We start from the raw sequence: 18,099 nt of genomic DNA on the forward strand, positions 1-18,099 counted from the left end.
CATTTGTCTGTGTCCGTCACTGTCCTTTTCTGAAGGTACAGCACAATTGCCACAGAAAAGCCAAACGCTACAACTGAAAGGAGAAAGTTAAACATTTTATATTTATTGAGTTAAAAGCAATAGTTCTATTGCAAACTCACCTTTACTGAGTTAAAAAAAAATCAATATTAAAAATGTTTCCTTTTTTATAGAGGTCATGTGGTAGAAGACATAATAGAAGTTTTGTAAACGGAATCTCAGGTCAAGCCTCAATCTCCTTATATATAAACAGCAATGATTATATTAATTCCTTAGGATTAATTTTTTTCTCTGAGATCATGTAAATGTCTAACAATAAATTTGGCAATTATTTCCCATCCTTTCTCCTGCTTAATCTATTTAACGTCTTTTTGAACTCACTGTTTCAAGTCAATAAAAATATTTTTAGCCAAGTTAAGTTTCTCTATACTTGGTACCTCTCTATCGGCTTGGCTTGGGTTAATGTTCAAAACAGACTAATGTGGATAGATTAGTAACTTATCAGTTAAGTAGGTTCAAAGAGCTTACTTATGTTGATGACTGTACTCACTTATTTGAACAAACTCACCTGCACCTACCTCCAAAAAATATTTGATTTCCACCGGATTGTGGATTTCTCATTTTTTTTTTTTTGCTTCTCTTTTTTCTTTTAAGGGGAATTTAGACTTTTGTAACAGCCTCAACTAAGAGTCTTTCTGTAACAAGTTAGCAAAGCCAGACTGTACTGGAATGAATCAAAGAGTGACCTTGATGCAGGATAAATCGGGTTTTATTTAAGTAGATTCGTCAAGCGTTCTTTCCTATTTCCATCAGGCCCCTCTTGCAGTAGAAGCAGAGGCAGGGGTGGGGAGTGGCGTTCTGCAACCAGAGCCAATGCGCATGAGCAGTGGGAGGAGCGCTGTCCTTCGGGTCCAGCTGGCCTCAGGTGGGCAGGAGACCACTCTGCTGCTTGGTGTGTCCAGGACTCGGCCCCTCTGGATACTCTCACAGGTCCCCATTCCTGGTATCCGTCCTCTACAGAGTTGGGGAACCTGCCTGTTGGTTAGAATTTGACATCCTTGCGCCTTATCCCATGGTGTCATAATCCTCAATCTCTTCAGACAACTCTGTGTCCACTGCAGGTCACATCCTGCCTGCCAAGCTTGACCTCAGGGTAAAAAATAGATTCTCTGCTGTGAGAAAACCTGAAGACCTGGGAGATTTAGTAAGGCCCCCCCCCGCCCCAATCACATATGGAAGCCCATATTCCAAAGTATTATTCCCTGTAGTTTATAGTAAGATCAGAATGCTTTCTTTGCTTTCAGTTGAAACGTAGGGTTTTTCCTCCTCTCACACAAGATGTGTTTCTATTGTGCGGCTGCCACACAGCCAAAGCTTGGACGTGTCTAGACACCCTGCCTTTACCGCGTGTGTGTACTCAAGGTTCACTCAGATGGCTTCCTATGGAGCCAAAAGTCTGGTCCTACCTTAACCTCAGCAGTGCTGGTTTTATTTTTGTGGTGCAGAAGGAAGGCCAAATAAATAGGCACAAAGTAGACTTATAGAAATGGCTTTAACTTACTAATCCACTACATCTTTGATAGCAATTTTAGATATAAGTGGTCCAGAGGACAAAGTGCATAATTAATGATGAGAAAATGATTTCTTCAAGTCTCATAATAAAGAGACGCTCTCCCTGTGGGAATCATCTGTCCAGTGTTTCATTCATGCTTAAGTGGCGGTTACAGCGCGCTTCTGTCGCCTTCATTCCAGTACTGTTCAGTCTGCATTTCTGTCAGTCGGGAAATTGTGCGCTGAAATGCAAAGATTTCCTCTTCTCCGGTAAACATGGAGAGACCTGCTGAGTCCTGGTGACGAAAAAAACCAAAACAATAACCCATCACCAACTAAAACCACTTCCAGTGAGAACTTACAGAACTAAGTGCAGGTTAAAAAAAAAAAAACCTTCCAGGTTTATGTGTTTGGATTATAAAATGTTCTCTAAATTTTTTCATGGACAATCTCTTAAATTAGACTAGAGAAACAACTAATTTAAATCAATAATCAATAAATAGAACAAATTACCAGGGAAAAAACAGAATAATTAAAGCTAAAAGGACACCCCAAAATACAAATATGAAAATTTTTGCTCAAAGTTCTCTGCAAATTCAAAAGGAAGGACATTCCAGATAGAGAAGGAGTTCTTCCGCCAAAACTACACCCCAGAAGTAAGAAACAGCAAAAAGACAGTAGTCTGGCAAATCAGAAAAAAGTAAAGGAAGGACATTCCAGATAGAGAAGTTCTTCCGCCAAAACTGCACCCCAGAAGTAAGAAACAGCAAAAAGACAGTAGTTCTGGCAAATTAGAAAAAGGCTGGTGCTCTCCTCCAAAGCTTGACAGACAGGGCTGGCCTCAGGAGGGGAGGCCCTGAGGATGAACCTTGGAGTCTCCTCCAAGCTGGATGGCGGAGAGGTCCCGCGGGGCCTGGAGGCTGAGCTGGGGCTTACTTTGGGAAGGCCTGAGCTGCTTCTGGGCTTGAGTTGCTGGGAAACTTGGTCCTCCCATCTAGGGTGAGGTGGGGAGCGTCTGTGAGGCCAGTGAACAGCCTACGATGGTGATACCAACAAGAACCCGCCACTAAGTGGGTGTTGAGTTTTTGTCTCTTACTTTGGGGGTTTCTCTTTCAGAGGAAAGTTCTGGCCTGCTAAGTCCATGCTGCCCATAGACCCCTGTAAAACTGCAGGACCATGTGGTCACGTGTCCTAATTACTCCATTTATTATTAGGCCCAAGTGCTGCGCTTACTTTGCCTCATATCTGAACCCTGATCCTCTGGGGGAGGCAGGGTGGAATTTAAAAGCCAGTGATTTGAAGGACTTTAGAAACAGAAATGATGTCGCTCCTCAAGTGTGTTCTTTCAAACTGTCACACATCATTTAGACGTAAGTACTGCTCTTGGAGAAACCATCCTTTCAAAAGGTGACAGCACATGGCTTTATAAGCAGCTATTTATTTCTACGTGTAGGTTTAAGTAATCATATTTTCAAAGTTTGCTTTTTAAAGAATTACTGGCTTCATTTTCCCAAACTCCTGAGAATATGTAATTCCTGCTCGGGTCAATAGAGAACTGTTTCCTCAGGCCAAACGGCCTTTACTCTGGGGTTGGAAGAATGGGGCTCCCCTCTTTTGGGAGGTTAGTGTTTATAGCTGGTTTTAAAATTTTGGCAATTCCTTTTTTCTTAAACTTATTGGGTAACACTGGTTAATGACAGTATATGTATTTCCCATGTACAACTTTATAATACACTCTATTGTGCGCTCACCACCCGAAGTCTAGTCTTCAGTCACCATTTGTGACCCCTTTACCCTCTTCCTCTTTCCCTCACCCCTACCCCCCCTCCTCCTCTGGTAACCACCATACTGCTGTCTGTATCTGTGAGTTTGTTTTGTTTGCTCATTTGTTGCTTTTTGTTTTCTATCCTATATCTGAGTGAAATCATACAACTCTTGTCCTTTTCCATCTGACTTATTTCGCTTAATATAACACTCTCAAGATCCATCCAGGTTGTCACAAATGGCAATGTTTCATCTTTTTATGGTTGAGTAGTATTCCATTGTACATATGAACCATATTTTCTTTATCCAATCATCCATCGAAGGACACTTAGGTTGTTTCTATGTCTTGGCTAATTGTGAATGAGGCTGCAATGAATGTAAGGGTACATATATCTTTTTTTTTTAACCAACAGGAATTTATTTCCTCACAGATCCAGAGGCTAGAAGTCCAAGATTAAGGTGCCAGTAGAAGGGTACATATAGCTTTATAAATAAGTGTTTTCAAATTTTGGGGGTAGATACCCAGAGGAGACATTACTGAGTCTTATGACAGCTCTATTCTTATTTTTTTTAGGAAACTCTATAGTGTATTCCATAATGGCTGCACCAATTTACATTCTCCACACCCACTCCAACACTTATTTCTTTGATAATAGCCATTCCAATAGGTGTGATTTGCATTTCCACTGTAAGTAGTGAGGTTGAACATCTTTTCATCTATCTGTTGGCCATTTGTGTGTCTTCCTTGGAAAACTATCTATTCAGGTCCTCTGTCCATTTTTTAATCAAATTGTTTTTTTAAGTTGTATAAGATCTTTATACATTTTGGATATTATAGCTTTATTGGAGGTATCATTTACAACTATCTTCTCCTGAGGGTTGGCTGCCTTTTTGTATCCTTGATGGCTTCTTTTGCTGTGCAGACACTTTTTAGTTTGATGTAGTCCATTCATTTTTTCTTTTACTTGACTTGCCTTTTGGGTCAAGTTCACAAAAACCCCTCTCAGACCAAGGTCTCTACGTTTAGTGCCTATGTTTTCTCCTATGTATTTTTATTATTTTAGGCCTTATATTCAATTCTTCAATCCATTTTGAGTTAATTTGTGGATTGTGTAAGCATCGACTAATACTTCAATTATCTACAGTTGAGAAATATAACCTGACACACTTATTTATGTTAATACAGAAGAAGGAAATGCAGTCACTTCTGGGTGGCCTTGGGTGAATCACCAAACCCCAAGCACCAGGAGAAGCGAGCTGGCATTGGCTGGTTCCCCACAGGGCGTCCCCGGAGCCTGGCACCCACAGGCACTCCACACATGTTTAGGGAATGGGGGTTCGGAGAAGAATCATGGGTTTCTTTGCAAGCCAAGGGCCTTGCTAAGCACTCCATGGTCCTGGAATAGCCGGCCCACAATTGGATGCTATATTATGCACTCTACAAACCCAGCAGACATGAACAGGAATGTCCAGAAAAGGCAGCAGGTGGCCAGGCATCCAGCTCTGGGCTGTCATTAGTCAGAGGTATGACCACATGCCCATTAGTCAACCAATCTGTACTTTGTTTTTGTCATTAGCAAATACAATCACTAAGATTTCTTTCACTCTAAGACTCTAATTCTCTACATTTAGTGATATTGGGAGGAACTCTGCTATACCAGCTCAAGAAGCAGCGAATCAACAGTTAAATATATACTACATTCCTTCTGCAAAATGTAGCCATGTATCAAACCAAAAACAATTAAGCTGTTTTATAATAAAATGAGATTATGTTAATATAAGCTACCTGGCTCAGCCCCAAATCATCCATCATTATTCTGTTTTGCTCCAACTCACTGTCATGAGGCTGATGCAGAAATAAGCCTGATAAAGGAGCCGATGCAGAGCAAATTATGCGCACCTGAAAGAGAGGGAAACAAGTAGATGGTGTTACTCCTCACACTTCACGAGTTGAAGGCAAGAACAAATCAGAAAATAAAATTCTGTTTGTCATAACAGAGAGCTTAGATTTTGCTTTTAAAATGTCCATACTTTTCCTAATAGTTTGTATCTGTCTGAAGTGTGATTTCTAAACTGCACAGTACTTGTCAAAATATTTCCACACAGCTTATACCAACCTGTGAAAAAGGGAGCAAAGGTTTTATTGGGTAACTTCAAGCCTGGAGAGGCCTCAGCTTGTGATGCCGGGCCAGACCTTCCAGCTCTGAGCCCAAGGGTCTTCCCATTGCACATGAGGTGACGTGTATACCTGGCTGTGGAGCTGTCTCTGTGCATCGGAGACACTCCCCAGACGCACTGTACAGAGGTCACCGCTGTGCTGGGTGGGTGACTGCTGAGCTCAGCGCAATGCTCCTCCAATTGCACCCTGAGTTTCCAGAACCTACATTTACATCGACATCCTGCTAAGACATTCTTTCAAAAGACTAAGTTTTACATGAATATTTCTCGATTGCGTAAGTGTTTGAGCGAGTGGGCATAGGTGAGAATCATGTTGGAAAGAGTTTTTATATCTCTACAAATATTGCGTCCACTAGGTTAAATACAAAACATACTCTCCTTGGTGTTTAAAGTCCTGAATTTGTTCTCAGGATTCACAGCAATCCTTTGAAAATCATCTATCTATATAAAAAGCCAGCGACCAGAACGCTATAACAACTGAAAAGACTGGTCGCTATGATGCCCACTGCGGCCAGCGAACCGGCCTGATCCAGGCCAGACTGCCCCCAACACCCTGATCAGGGTGGTCAGGCTCCGATCAATCTGTGGCAGCGGCGACTGGCGAGTGGGCAGAAGGCAGACCTCTTGGTCCCTCCTCCCGGCCCTCAGGCTCCAATCGATCGGTGGTGGTGGCAGTGGTGGGGCGGAACTGGGGACTGGCGAACAGGCAGAACATGGCCCTGATCGCAGGCTAGGCCTAGGGAATTCGGGGGGGAGGCCGGCTGGCCCACAGACCCTCCCCATGGCCAGCCCCACCCCCAATCGGCCTCCCTAATTGAGGGTGGGGCCTACTGGCCACTCACCCTTGGCCCCTCCACCCAGCCGACCCGGCCCTGATCAGCCAATTGGGGTGGGCCACCGGCCAACCTCCCACTGTCTCCTCCTCCAACAGTCCTGGCCCTGATCCGTCCTGATTGGGGCCAGGCTGGCTGGACCCCACCCATGCACTGGGCCTCTAGTTATTTAAATAAATATGGCAATACTTTAAAATAATGTATTCACATGTGGGGCTAGTTTTCCCATATCCAAATGGCTTTCCACCTCTTTTTATAAATTATTTTAATCACAAATGACACCTTTTTCATTATTTAGATGGGAATACCCTTATTTCACAAATTCCCATGAATACATCCTAGAATAATGTGTTTAATGCTCCCAATTTTGAAGTAAGATCATTTTGATGATTTTAAATGTGTGATTTAGTTGATGTAAATGTTAGGAGAGTCCATCATATTGCCAGATAAATCCTTTTTCTCTAATTAAGAGATGAAACAGTGGGGGAGAGGGAGAGTTGGGGGTGGGGACCATAAGCTTTCTTCATTCTTTTTCTTTTTTTGAAACATCAATGTGAGAGAGGCACATTGATCGGTTGCATCCTGCACTCACCCTGACCAGGGTCAGGGATCGAGCCTGCAACCGAGGTATGTGGCCTTGACCAGAATCGAACCCCGGACCTTTCAGTCCGAGGGCTGATGCTCTATCCACTTAGCTAAACTGGCCAGGGCTAAGCTTTCTTTAAGGTATTCCTAGCTGCAGTATATGTTTTTTAAAGAGTTTATCAATTCTACACTCTAAGAACCACCTCCTAATCCCCCTCCATCACCCCATGTTGGAGCACTGGCCCTGTAAGAGCTGAGGGCTGCCTCCAGGCTCACTCCCTTCACTCCGGCCCCTGCGATCCTTTCAGAGCACTCTCTGATGAGTGACCAGGAGACCACTAACGATGGTTGGAACTTGATCCCCTAGCTCTGGAGTCCTCAGCTTCAGGCCTCTCCTGGCTTCCCGATCATATGCACGCTGGCCCCAGGGGAGTGGGCAGCCGTGTGTGAGGGGGGCTCCGCAGCCCTGCACCAGAGCCAGGCGGGCTGCCCTTCATGCTCAGGCGCATCGCAGGCCCTTTTCACCTGCCCTGGAGCTCAGCCATCTCTTCTCAGCATTTTAAGAAGCACTGGAGGAGTTCATGAACACGCAGGTTCCAGGCGCCATCCTCTGCCAGATGGGGTGGGCTCTGGAATCCAGATCTTAGGTAGCCCAGGTGATTCTGAGGCAGGTGGTCCTCTGCCGGACTTCCGTGTGTCCACCCCCGCCCCCCATGAAGATCAGTCTACTCTCCCCCTAGACCAGCCGTGGGCAAACTACGGCCCACGGGCCGGATCCGGCCCGTTTGAAATGAATAAAACTAAAAAAAAAAAAGACCATACCCTTTTATGTAATGATGTTTACTTTGAATTTATATTAGTTCACACAAACACTCCATCCATGCTTTTGTTCCGGCCCTCCGGTCCAGTTTAAGAACCCATTGTGGCCCTCGAGTCAAAAAGTTTGCCCACCCCTGGCCTAGACTCTCATGGCACCATGTTTCCAAAAGACCATCCCACAGCGGTGACTCACACTTAGTCCTGTGGACATTTGATTACTGCTTCTCTGACACTAAGATGTGAACTCTGCGAAGACAGGCACCACACCTGGCTTTGCTTGTCACTGAACTTCCAGCGCTCAGCACTGTGCTCGGCATGATGGAGGTTGGTGGAAGAATGAATGAGTGAAACGTTAAAGTCTCCCAGAAGATTCTGGCCTTTCCTCCTCCCACTAAAGTCCTTTCAATGTTAACATCACTGCTCTATTTCTGTATAAGAAATAGGGAGCAAAATTGTATCTAACAGTAAAGTAGTATTTAATTAACTCTAATTTGAAATTGTACTAATACTTTTACTGAAAATATACAGTGGCAGGTGTAGACTACTAGCAGTGGCTCACTAAAAGCTTACACAGCCCCCTAATGTTCTAAGTGCTTTATACGCTCACTTAATCCTCACGACAGCCATGTGAGATGAGTACCATTGTTCCTGAGTTTTTCCACTGAAGGCAACTGCATCTCAAGAGGTTAAGCTGGTCTCAAGGTAGACAGCCTGACCCCGGGGCCCACTCCTTAACCAGGAGGCTGCACCACCTCTGATGAACGGACAATGGCTCAGCAATTCACGCTAAAACACAAGGCTGGAAAACAACAACAATAAGATGGTGCAATACTATTACTAGGTTTCTGGGTCATAGGGAGACAGAGAGCCAATACTGAGGAGGTTCTTTAGATACTCATTCATTTGTTCGTTCAAATATTTATTGCACACTCAGTCTAGGCAAAGAACTGTGTTGAACATCGTCATAGAGCACAGGATGTGTCTAGTTGAATGAGGGAATCATTAAGATAGCAGAGGGTCTTATGATGGGAGTTTTATTATACTACCACTACTCCTAGTACTATTACTACTAATATTTACACGGCACTCAGCTTGTGCCAAACATTTTTTTTAAATGCTTTACACGGATTAGCTTATTTTGTCCTCACAATTCTCTGGAGTAAAACATATTATTATCCCAATTTACAGATGAGGAAACTGAGGCACACTGAAGTAAACTAGGTGGTAGACCAGGATTCCAGCCTAGGCGAAGTAGCTCCACAGTCTAAAAGGTTCAGTTTTGAGAAAATGCACATTTCATCCTTACCTTGAAATCATAGAGGGTATCAATGAGAGTTATGAATCTTCGAGCTTGACTCCTTTTTGACAGTGTAAATTGGGGAATGTTTCGCAAAATTACTGTATCAAAATTCTTTGATAGTTCCAAATAGTCACTGGCTCCAAGCGGCTGTAATTAAAATGAAATAAAGGATAGAAAATGAAAAGAAGCCAATTCCGGTTGCTCTTGGATTAATGTCATTGGAAAACACCTTTTTCTTGTCATGATGTGACCCAGGCGGTAGCTTGGGGGTAACTTGACCAAACGGGGCAGTGTGTTCAGAATAGGCTCAGGACGCTATTCCACACTGTCATCGTGATGTAAAGGGGGCAGAAAAGAAGACAAGAGTATGGAGGGGAGTGGAAGAATACCTCTAGCCCCTTGGTTGGTAACTAGCAGGTCTCCATCCTAAACCTAGTCTTCACTCTTTATATTTATATGACACTAGAGGCCCAGTGCATGAGTGGGGTCCCTCAGCCTGGCCAGTGATCAGGGCTAATCAGGGCTGTCTCGCCCAGTCCTGATAGGGGCCAATCGGGGCCAGCGCGGGGAGAAACCAGAGGTTGGCTGGCTGCGGAAAGTTGGCTGTGGGAGCGCACTGACCACCAAACCTGGTGGTCAGTGCACATCATAGTGACCAGTCAACTGGTCATAATGGTCGCTTAGGCTTTTATATGTATAGATAGATAATTTTAAACAAATGCTTCCTAGGACTCAACCACAAACAGCACTGCTGTCAAATGGAGCTATGTTACAATGACATGCTGACTATCATGTCACCACATTAAAACTCATCAGAAAACATTTTTCACATAAGTTGAGGTACAATTATTCAGGTGAAATGTAGGAAACATTGCTACCCTCTATAGGAGGTAGCAGGGGAGTTTAATGACCAAAAGTACACTGAGACCTTAGCATAATTTGGCATGGCAGGCCACCTCTTGATTTGGGGGGGGGGCGGGTTATAGACCTCAAGATACACAAAATTATTCACAGAGATGCCACCTATAGATATAAAGTGCTTATTCCTGAAACATGACTTTAACTCACAAAATTTATGAGACTGTCTGCAAACATGTTATTTGGAATTAGGAATCTTCCCAGGAAACGTTACCTCTCCTCATTTTAAGTTGTGTGTGGACGACTGTACCTGAGAGCAGAAACCGTGAGCAGGGTTCAGGGGAGTGTTTCTGGCCCCACTAGAGGGTGGAGGGGACCAGAGGTCGAGTGGGCCGGGATCTCCGCTGAGGTCCCGAGGCTCCTAGGTCACCCTGGCCCACTCCCGGTGCCGGGACGCAGGCACCAAGCCTCCTCAATTTCTGGCAGGATCCGTCAATATCTCCTTGTCCAGAAATGTCCCCTCCCTGGGGGAGTCATCTGCATTAAAACTTCGTTCAGGAATGCAGACGGGGCTGTGTTCCTGGGAGAACCGGGGAACTGTGAGGAGGGGAGTCATGCCCACCTTAGAGCCGGTCACTTAAGCCCAGCACTGTCCTAACAACCCGCTCAGAAGAAGGCTGGCTGCTCAGGAGGCCTGGGAGGTAGGAGAGAACTTGAGGGTTACGTTCCGGAGAAGTGGCTCTCTCAAGAGAGAGCAGTTCTGAGGAGGAGGCAGCAATTTGGAGACCTGGGGCAAAGGGGCAGAAAACCAGAGAGGAGCACAGAGAATGACCTGACTCCTCCGGGATCAGCTTAGAGACTTCCCCACCTCCTCTCACCAACAGGTAACAAACAGGGAAGAAGGAGACAACCGTGCCTTTCCCATTTCCCTCCCTTGCTAGAGAGCGTTTACCTCCAAACCCAGTGCCTGACCTTCCCTCGGACTCCCCTGTCACCTCACCACACAGGTGTGTGTGTGTGTGTGTGTGTGTGTGTGTGTGTGTGTGTGTGTTTAACCCTGACTCTCTTACAAGGAAACCTTGCTGTCAAACCTGATCTGGACCGGGAGCGCATGTTAACAGAGTAGCCAGGAACAAGGCCTCTAGACTGCCTGGGTTTGAACCCTCAGTTGGTTACTTATAAACTGTGTGCTTTTGGCAAGTTATGTATCTTTCTGTTCCTTAGTTTTCCCATCAGTGATGTGGAAATTTGATTCTTATCTCCTAGGATTGTGAGGATTAAATGGAATCATACATGTGAAGCATTTAGCACAGTGCCTGGGGCATACATTAGCAATCAAACAATTCCGGCTGCTTTTAATTTTAACTATGTTGAGCTTAAATGATTAGGCTCTGTACAAATCAGCTGAGGATGTAAAGAAGTGTCATTTGCAATAGTGAGTTTGCTCCACCGCCCTAAACCCTAACTCAGCCTTTGTATACCTCCCCGTCCTCAGTCACAACAAGGACCAGAGGGGACTGTGGAGGCCCCATATAATGAAAACAGCTCCCAGAACAGGGCGGGGGTGGGGGGGGGGCGGCAAGATATAGTGAAGATATAGTGTCTTCTTGCAAAAAAGAATAACATACAATAAAACTCTCATGTTCTGAGGGTGACACACACGACTTTTTTGAGATGAGTTAGAATTAGTGTCTCCTCTTTTGTAAATAAGAAAGTATATGTAAAACCTCATCATCATACGTAGTTATGTATAATTAAGCTCACTCTTTATGCATGGATGTGATTTCTATCAGTATAACTACAAGCCCAAGGAAAATCATCATCAGAAGTGCACTGAAGTGCCTCGGGCAACTGAAAATCAGAATTCTGCCCACTCAGCTATTTTTACAAATTATATACCTTTGTCAGTAGGTTCTGCATTTGTCATTATATTAACAAATATCCCTTTTCTTCATATCCCTGAAACAATTATGTGCTCATTCATGAAAGAAAACTAAGCTTATTAAAGGTATCTATCTCCTTTAAAAACAATAGGCCTTGGGGAGAATGGGAGGTAGTGTTCAGTGGGTCCCGAGTTTTAGTCTGGGATGATGAAAAAGTTCTACAGATGGACAGTGATGACGGCTGCACAACAATGTGAATGGACTTAATCCACAGAAACGTACATTTAAAACTGATAAAAATGGCAAATTTTATGTTATGTGTTATTTTACCACAATTTAAAAACAGTTATTAAAACAAGGAAAGGTTAATTGCCAAAGAAATTCCAATCCAGTCCACAGAGAGATAGCAATATATGAGAAAGAAGAATAAAATATACTAATCAAGGAAGTCTTTTCCCAAAAGAAAACAGCTCCACTAAGATGAAAATTTTAAATATTAAACAAAAGATTTTTTTTTTTTTTTTAGTAAATATTTAAAGAGTGTATTTTCTTGTCCTGGCTTCAATGTTAAAGTGTCCAAGAAGTAACACTCAAAAAAACTTCCAGGCCCTGACCGGTTTGGCTCAGTGGATAGAGCGTCAGCCTGCAGACTAAAGGGTCCCAGGTTCGATTCTGGTCAAGGGCATGTACCTTGGTTGCAGGCACATCCCCAGTAGGGGTTGTGCAGGAGGCAGCTGATTGATGTTTCTCTTTCATCGATGTTTCTAACTTTCTATCCCTCTCCCTTCCTCTCTTAAAAAATAAATAACATATATTTTTTTAAAAACTTTCAGGACTGAATTTGGTGACTGATGGGGATTTCTTATTAATCAGAAATGCTGTTTTCCATTAATTAACGAGGTTAAACAGTTGTGGGGAAAAACACAGTAGAGGCTTTGGTCCATCACTTCTTCATGTGACTTCGAGTAAGTCTCTCTGAATTTATGTGTCCCCAACTTGTAGGGGAAAGCCGGAGACCCACATAATGAAGAGCCCCTAAGCCAATACATGACACATAGAAAGTGGTTAATATTTATTGAATTAGTGAGTCCATGTATAAATAAAACACAACATAGCCTGGGGAGCAGGCCTATTCCTTCTTTTAAACCCATTTGTCTCAAAAACATTTGAAACACTTACAAAAAAAAAAAAAAATCACACCCTTTCTTATCTGTCCCAAATTCTCTACCCCCAGGACACTGTTGAATGTCAGAGTATATTTGCAGGAAGAAGTCTAGAAAGATATAGACCAAAATATTAACAGTGATGATCTTTGGGTAGTAGAATAAAAGATGAATTTTGTTGCTTTGTTATACTTTTTTGACCCTCCCCCCTTGCCTCCAGTGAACTTGTGTTACTTTTAAACAGCAAATACAATAATGGTTGTTTTGAGAGGTCATTCTATAATGGGAATCTTAGCATTTATGTCTCATCTGTGTGAAGTCATAATATCAGTTTTGACATGGACCTTTTGTTTTCTTGGTGTGCTTTTTTTTTAATGTGTTTTTTAAAATATGTTTTTATTGATTTCAGAGAAAGGAAGAGAGAGGAAGAGAGAATTACTGATCGGCTGCCTCTTGTATGCCCTGTATTGGGAATCCAGACCACAACCGGGGCATGTGCCCTGACAGGGAATCAAACTGTGACCCCCTGCTTCATGGATTGAGGCTCAACCACTGATCCATACCAGCCAGGCTGTCTTCCTGGTTTTTTATTCTACAGAATTAGAATTTTTTTTTCCCCAGGGACATTTAAAAAGAAAATAATGTAAGCTGAAGACACATTTTCTCCTTTAAAGTTTGACAAAAGAATAAAGGATTTGATATTTGGGATGAAATCTGACTTTAGTTATTTGGTAACAGTCAACTAATGATTCTTTACACTAGAGCAATTCATGGAACAAAAAATATAAAATTTCCAAGAGGCTAATAAACAAATGAAAAATATAAGCTCAATATTAACCAATGAAAGACAAAAAAAGAACATATTTTTCATATAGCAATTTTGCAAAGAAAAATAAACTATACTACTCAATGCTGGCAAGCATGTAATGCTTGCATTAAGAGCCCTAAAAGAAGTCATAAACTTGACCCAATCACTTTACTTCTAGAAATCAATCTAAGGAAATGATGAGAAATTCAACAAAAGGCGCCATTGCCATCATTGCTTAGTGGTTAGAGCACCAGCCCACACACCAAAGGGTTGCAGGTTTGATCTCCTCCCAGTCGGGGCTCTTGCAAGAAACAACCAATCAATGTGAGACACATTAATGTTTCTCTCTCTCTCTCTCTCTCCTCTCTCTCTTCTCTCTCTCTCCCCCTCACTCCCTCTCTTTCACTTTCTCTAAAAATCAATGAAAAAATAGCCTCGGGTGAGGACTACCAAAAAAAAAAGAGAAAGAAATTCAACCAAAGGCTATATACAGGGACTATTTATAATTATGTGAACCAAAACACAACTTTAAAATGGAATAATATGCTACCAACAAATAATTATATTTATGAAAAAAATTTTTATGGAAACATGCTTATGATAAAAAGCTAGAAAAAGAATGCAAAATTACAATTAAGATATCTGTTTTGCTCAAATATGTATGTAGGAAAAAAACTAAGTAACTATATAAAACATGCTAACAACTATTATCTTTCAATGGTCTGAGTGACAGACTTGGAGGTATTTTTATGATCTTTATTTTTTATATTTTTCTGTACTTTCCAAAGGGGAGAGAAACAAAATATTTTATGACAAAGAAAGAGTGAAAACAGAATGATGCAGTGAACAATAATGAAGAGCAGTAGATTCCAAATAAAGTATACTCTTTTGTTTTTGGCTATTTAGTCCCCTGCACTTTGCCTAATAATGAGAAGTGAATGCATAAAATATTCAACATACATGCATGTATTAAAGAGCTTGAAGAGTCACAAATCTGTTTAAATTTGCAGTTGCCTCCCTCACTTACTCCAGTGTACAAGACCGAGTCCCAGGTGGGTCAGTACTCTGTCCCTAGCATCTAGCACAGACCATGAAATGGAGTCTTGCATAAGACAAGATTGGTGAATAAATGAATATACTATCATCAAGTCTTCTTCAAAATCAATTACAACTACTGAATGCTTAATAAATACAAGGCATTGTGCTAAATCCTACAAGAACTTCGCAAAACACAGAGAAGACACACTTCATTCCTTTGACCTCACTAATATACCACCAACTTACATGCACATGGTATCTATTGCAGTTGCAAACATTTATACTTTTGTTTTGCACTAGTTCCGTGGTCGGCAAACCGCGGCTCATGAGCCACATGTGGCTCTTTGGCCCCTTGAGTGTGGCTCTTCCACAAAATACCACATGTGGGCGCGCACGTACAGTGCGATTGAAACTTCGTGGCCCATGCGCAGAAGTCGGTATTTTGTGGAAGAGCCGGTATTTTGTGGAAGTGCCACACTCAAGGGGCCAAAAAGCCCCATGTGGCTCGCGAGCCACGGTTTGCTGAGCCACAGTTTGCCAACCACTGCACTACTTGATCCTCCTATAGCCGGTATTTTGTGGAAGTGCCACACTCAAGGGGCCAAAAAGCCGCATATGGCTCGCGAGCCACGGTTTGCCGAGCCACAGTTTGCCAACCACTGCACTACTTGATCCTCCTATGTAAGTAAACCATAGCATAGGACACTTTTTGAAAGCATAATTAGTATTGTAAATTCATGCCTTGTGTCCTATGAATAATTAAAGCATGTGATTATTTTTGAGTACTAACTGGCACTTCAGTTAGTAGCATTCTTGAGTATGTTATTCTAGCTCAAAATTCAAGTAGCATTATTTAATGCGGACTCTTCTTATGACAGATGATGATGACATTCTCCATCTTTCTACCTGAGCAATTAAAAAGTTTAATAGTCTTTGATGTGGCTGGTTATCGGAATAATTTTCTAAGCAGGAACAATTAAAATCCACTTATTTGGTGGTGTGTGTATTCTCAACTATTGTTTGAAACTCTTTGTTTTTGGAAAACGTAAAGAACTTTAAGTCTATAATGAGTTTTCAAAGAGCATTTGTTTTCCTTAATTACCGAAAGTATACAGCTGGATTATATGCAGTGCAGTTTCTCTAACAAACTTAGAGGAATAAAGCGCTTGCCTACTGTCTCCTTTCTCCTGTATGAGAAACGGCACAGCTGCCTGCTTTGGTCTGACCCTGGTGCCAGAAGTGGGGCTTTTCTCAATGCCACGCCAAGGTGAAATGCACGCACTTTACCACCAGGCTGCTTTCTGCCCTGCAACGGGCGTTGATCCACTTCAGCACACACAAATGAGCTGTCAGCTGGAATGTCTTTTTTTCGCTGCCTGGCTAACGCTTGTTCTGCAACCATTATTTCAGCTCAAGTAGGACGATGATTATTTCAAGCACTGTCTAGATTATACTGTTCTCGGGGTTACTCTTTATCTGTATAGACTCCTCTTTATAAATTCCTTGTAGTGATACCCTGATAGCTCCTCATTAAGCAAGTATGTGTGGCATCTTGCTTTGTTTGCACAGAAATGACAATACCTCCTATCTTAAAGAGAAGTACCTTTCAATAGAAAAACATATGCTTGAATGGAATTAGAATATGTCCCTTTCAAAACAAACTAAAAATATATCAATTGATGTTAAAACAATTTATATGCACCAAGTTAATAAAGATAATAATTAGAAAAAAACAGAGCATGAAATGTGTATGTTCGTAAATCATTTCCCAAGATTGATCATATGGCACTTTAATATGAGCAATCTCATTAAATGGAGTCTATAGCACCCAGCTGGGAAATACCTTGCCATTCCAGAAAATTCTACCAACTCTTGCACATTCTATTTCAGAAGGTGTTCCTTGGTGTGCTGAGGAAGGTTTTACTGGTTGACTTATATACTCTCATTGCAGGAGGCTAGTTCTACCCAAATCTACCAGATCTTTGCTAAACTCTCTATCCCCCCTGTGGCTACATAATAATGGTTAATACACTACTCTTAGTGGGGGCGGGGGAGAGTCATCTTTTTATTTTAACAATGAGTTTGTAGAAACACACAACCACAACAACAAAATCAACATGGCAACCCAGAGGCAACTGCACCCTTTCCCTACCCCCATTTGACCAGCTCTGTACATGTAATAGATCTCCAAATTCTGGAAATATCTAATTCTGGAGATTCTGGAACTGGCAACCATCACAAAACATAAGCCGCATCCAACCAGATCTATTGAGTGCTTACTATGTGAAAAGCCCTGAGCTGGGTTTATTCCGGGAAACACTTCCAGTTCATTTGGGGAGTGGAAAACCCCAACAACTGGCATACAAACATTTGACGTGTAGCCTGTAGCATAGAAATCCAAAATGAAAAATGTGGAGACAGGTTAAAAACACAGCATTAAAAGAATATAAAGAATTAGGAAATCATTATCATTAGTATCATCATTATACATAAGCATCATTGAATGTAAGCATCAACACAACTCCAAAGCACTGATAAAAACTGCAAAATGGTGATGGAAGGAGACTTGACTTGGGATGGTGCACACACAATACCATGTACAGATGGTGTGTGTAGAATTGTGCACCTGAAAACTGTATGATTTTATTAACCAGAGTCACCCCAATAAATTCAATTTTTAAAACTTCAAAAGAGTCTTTATGAGATGGTAAAAATTAGTGGAATGGGTTATACTAACCACCTGGGATTGAGTAAACCAGACTATAATTTGTTTAGCAATTAGCTGGCATCTGACAAGGAATGCAGTGTTCAATTGTTTAATAGATATCTAAGATTTGAGGGGAGTGAAGAACTTCTCTTTCTGGAAATGGGATAACCTAGGTTCAACCATACCAATAGAATCAACAGTGAATAAGTTAGTGTAGCTCAGAGCCCACTACTCAGAAAGACTCCAAATACTTCTGGAATAGAAAGCCCTGCCTAAGTAGTTTATTTAGCCTAAATTTTCAACTTAACTATAATATGATAGTCAGAAACTAGCTTAAAGTCTATGAAAAAGAGGACTGCTTCTTTGATTTGTAAGGTTGAGAAATATGGGCCCTCATAGTCTTCCACTCATTTGCTATCACGTTCTGGAATTAATTCTCACCACGAGATTATTCAAACTGGCTACACCCACTTAGTTCTCATAGTGTCTACAGTTTCTGAATTAAGGTAATTAGAGGCTTAAGCTTTAGATTTTAATTAATCCTCATCCAAGGATTTTTTTTCCCCCATTGATTTTTAGAGAGAGCGTAGAAGG

The 18,099-nt window shown here is 42.0% G+C and overlaps 1 protein-coding gene across 2 annotated transcripts in view; it reads right to left on the minus strand.

The window, feature by feature from the left end:
* Positions 1-769: 769 nt before the first annotated feature.
* LACE1 (lactation elevated 1) overlaps positions 770-18,099 on the minus strand; it is a 157,689-nt gene continuing 140,359 nt past the window's right edge. For both annotated transcript variants that reach the window (XM_005883782.2, XM_014531357.1), the window contains exons 11-13: positions 9,055-9,195; positions 5,120-5,233; positions 770-1,865 (exon numbers count right to left, since the gene is read on the minus strand). In XM_005883782.2, the coding sequence (XP_005883844.1) occupies positions 1,740-1,865; positions 5,120-5,233; positions 9,055-9,195 (381 nt within the window). In that variant the 3' untranslated portion in view covers positions 770-1,739. The remainder of the gene's footprint in view (positions 1,866-5,119; positions 5,234-9,054; positions 9,196-18,099) is intronic.

Source organism: Myotis brandtii, unplaced genomic scaffold, assembly GCF_000412655.1.
Source record: "Myotis brandtii unplaced genomic scaffold, ASM41265v1 scaffold8, whole genome shotgun sequence".
NCBI lineage: Eukaryota > Metazoa > Chordata > Mammalia > Chiroptera > Vespertilionidae > Myotis > Myotis brandtii.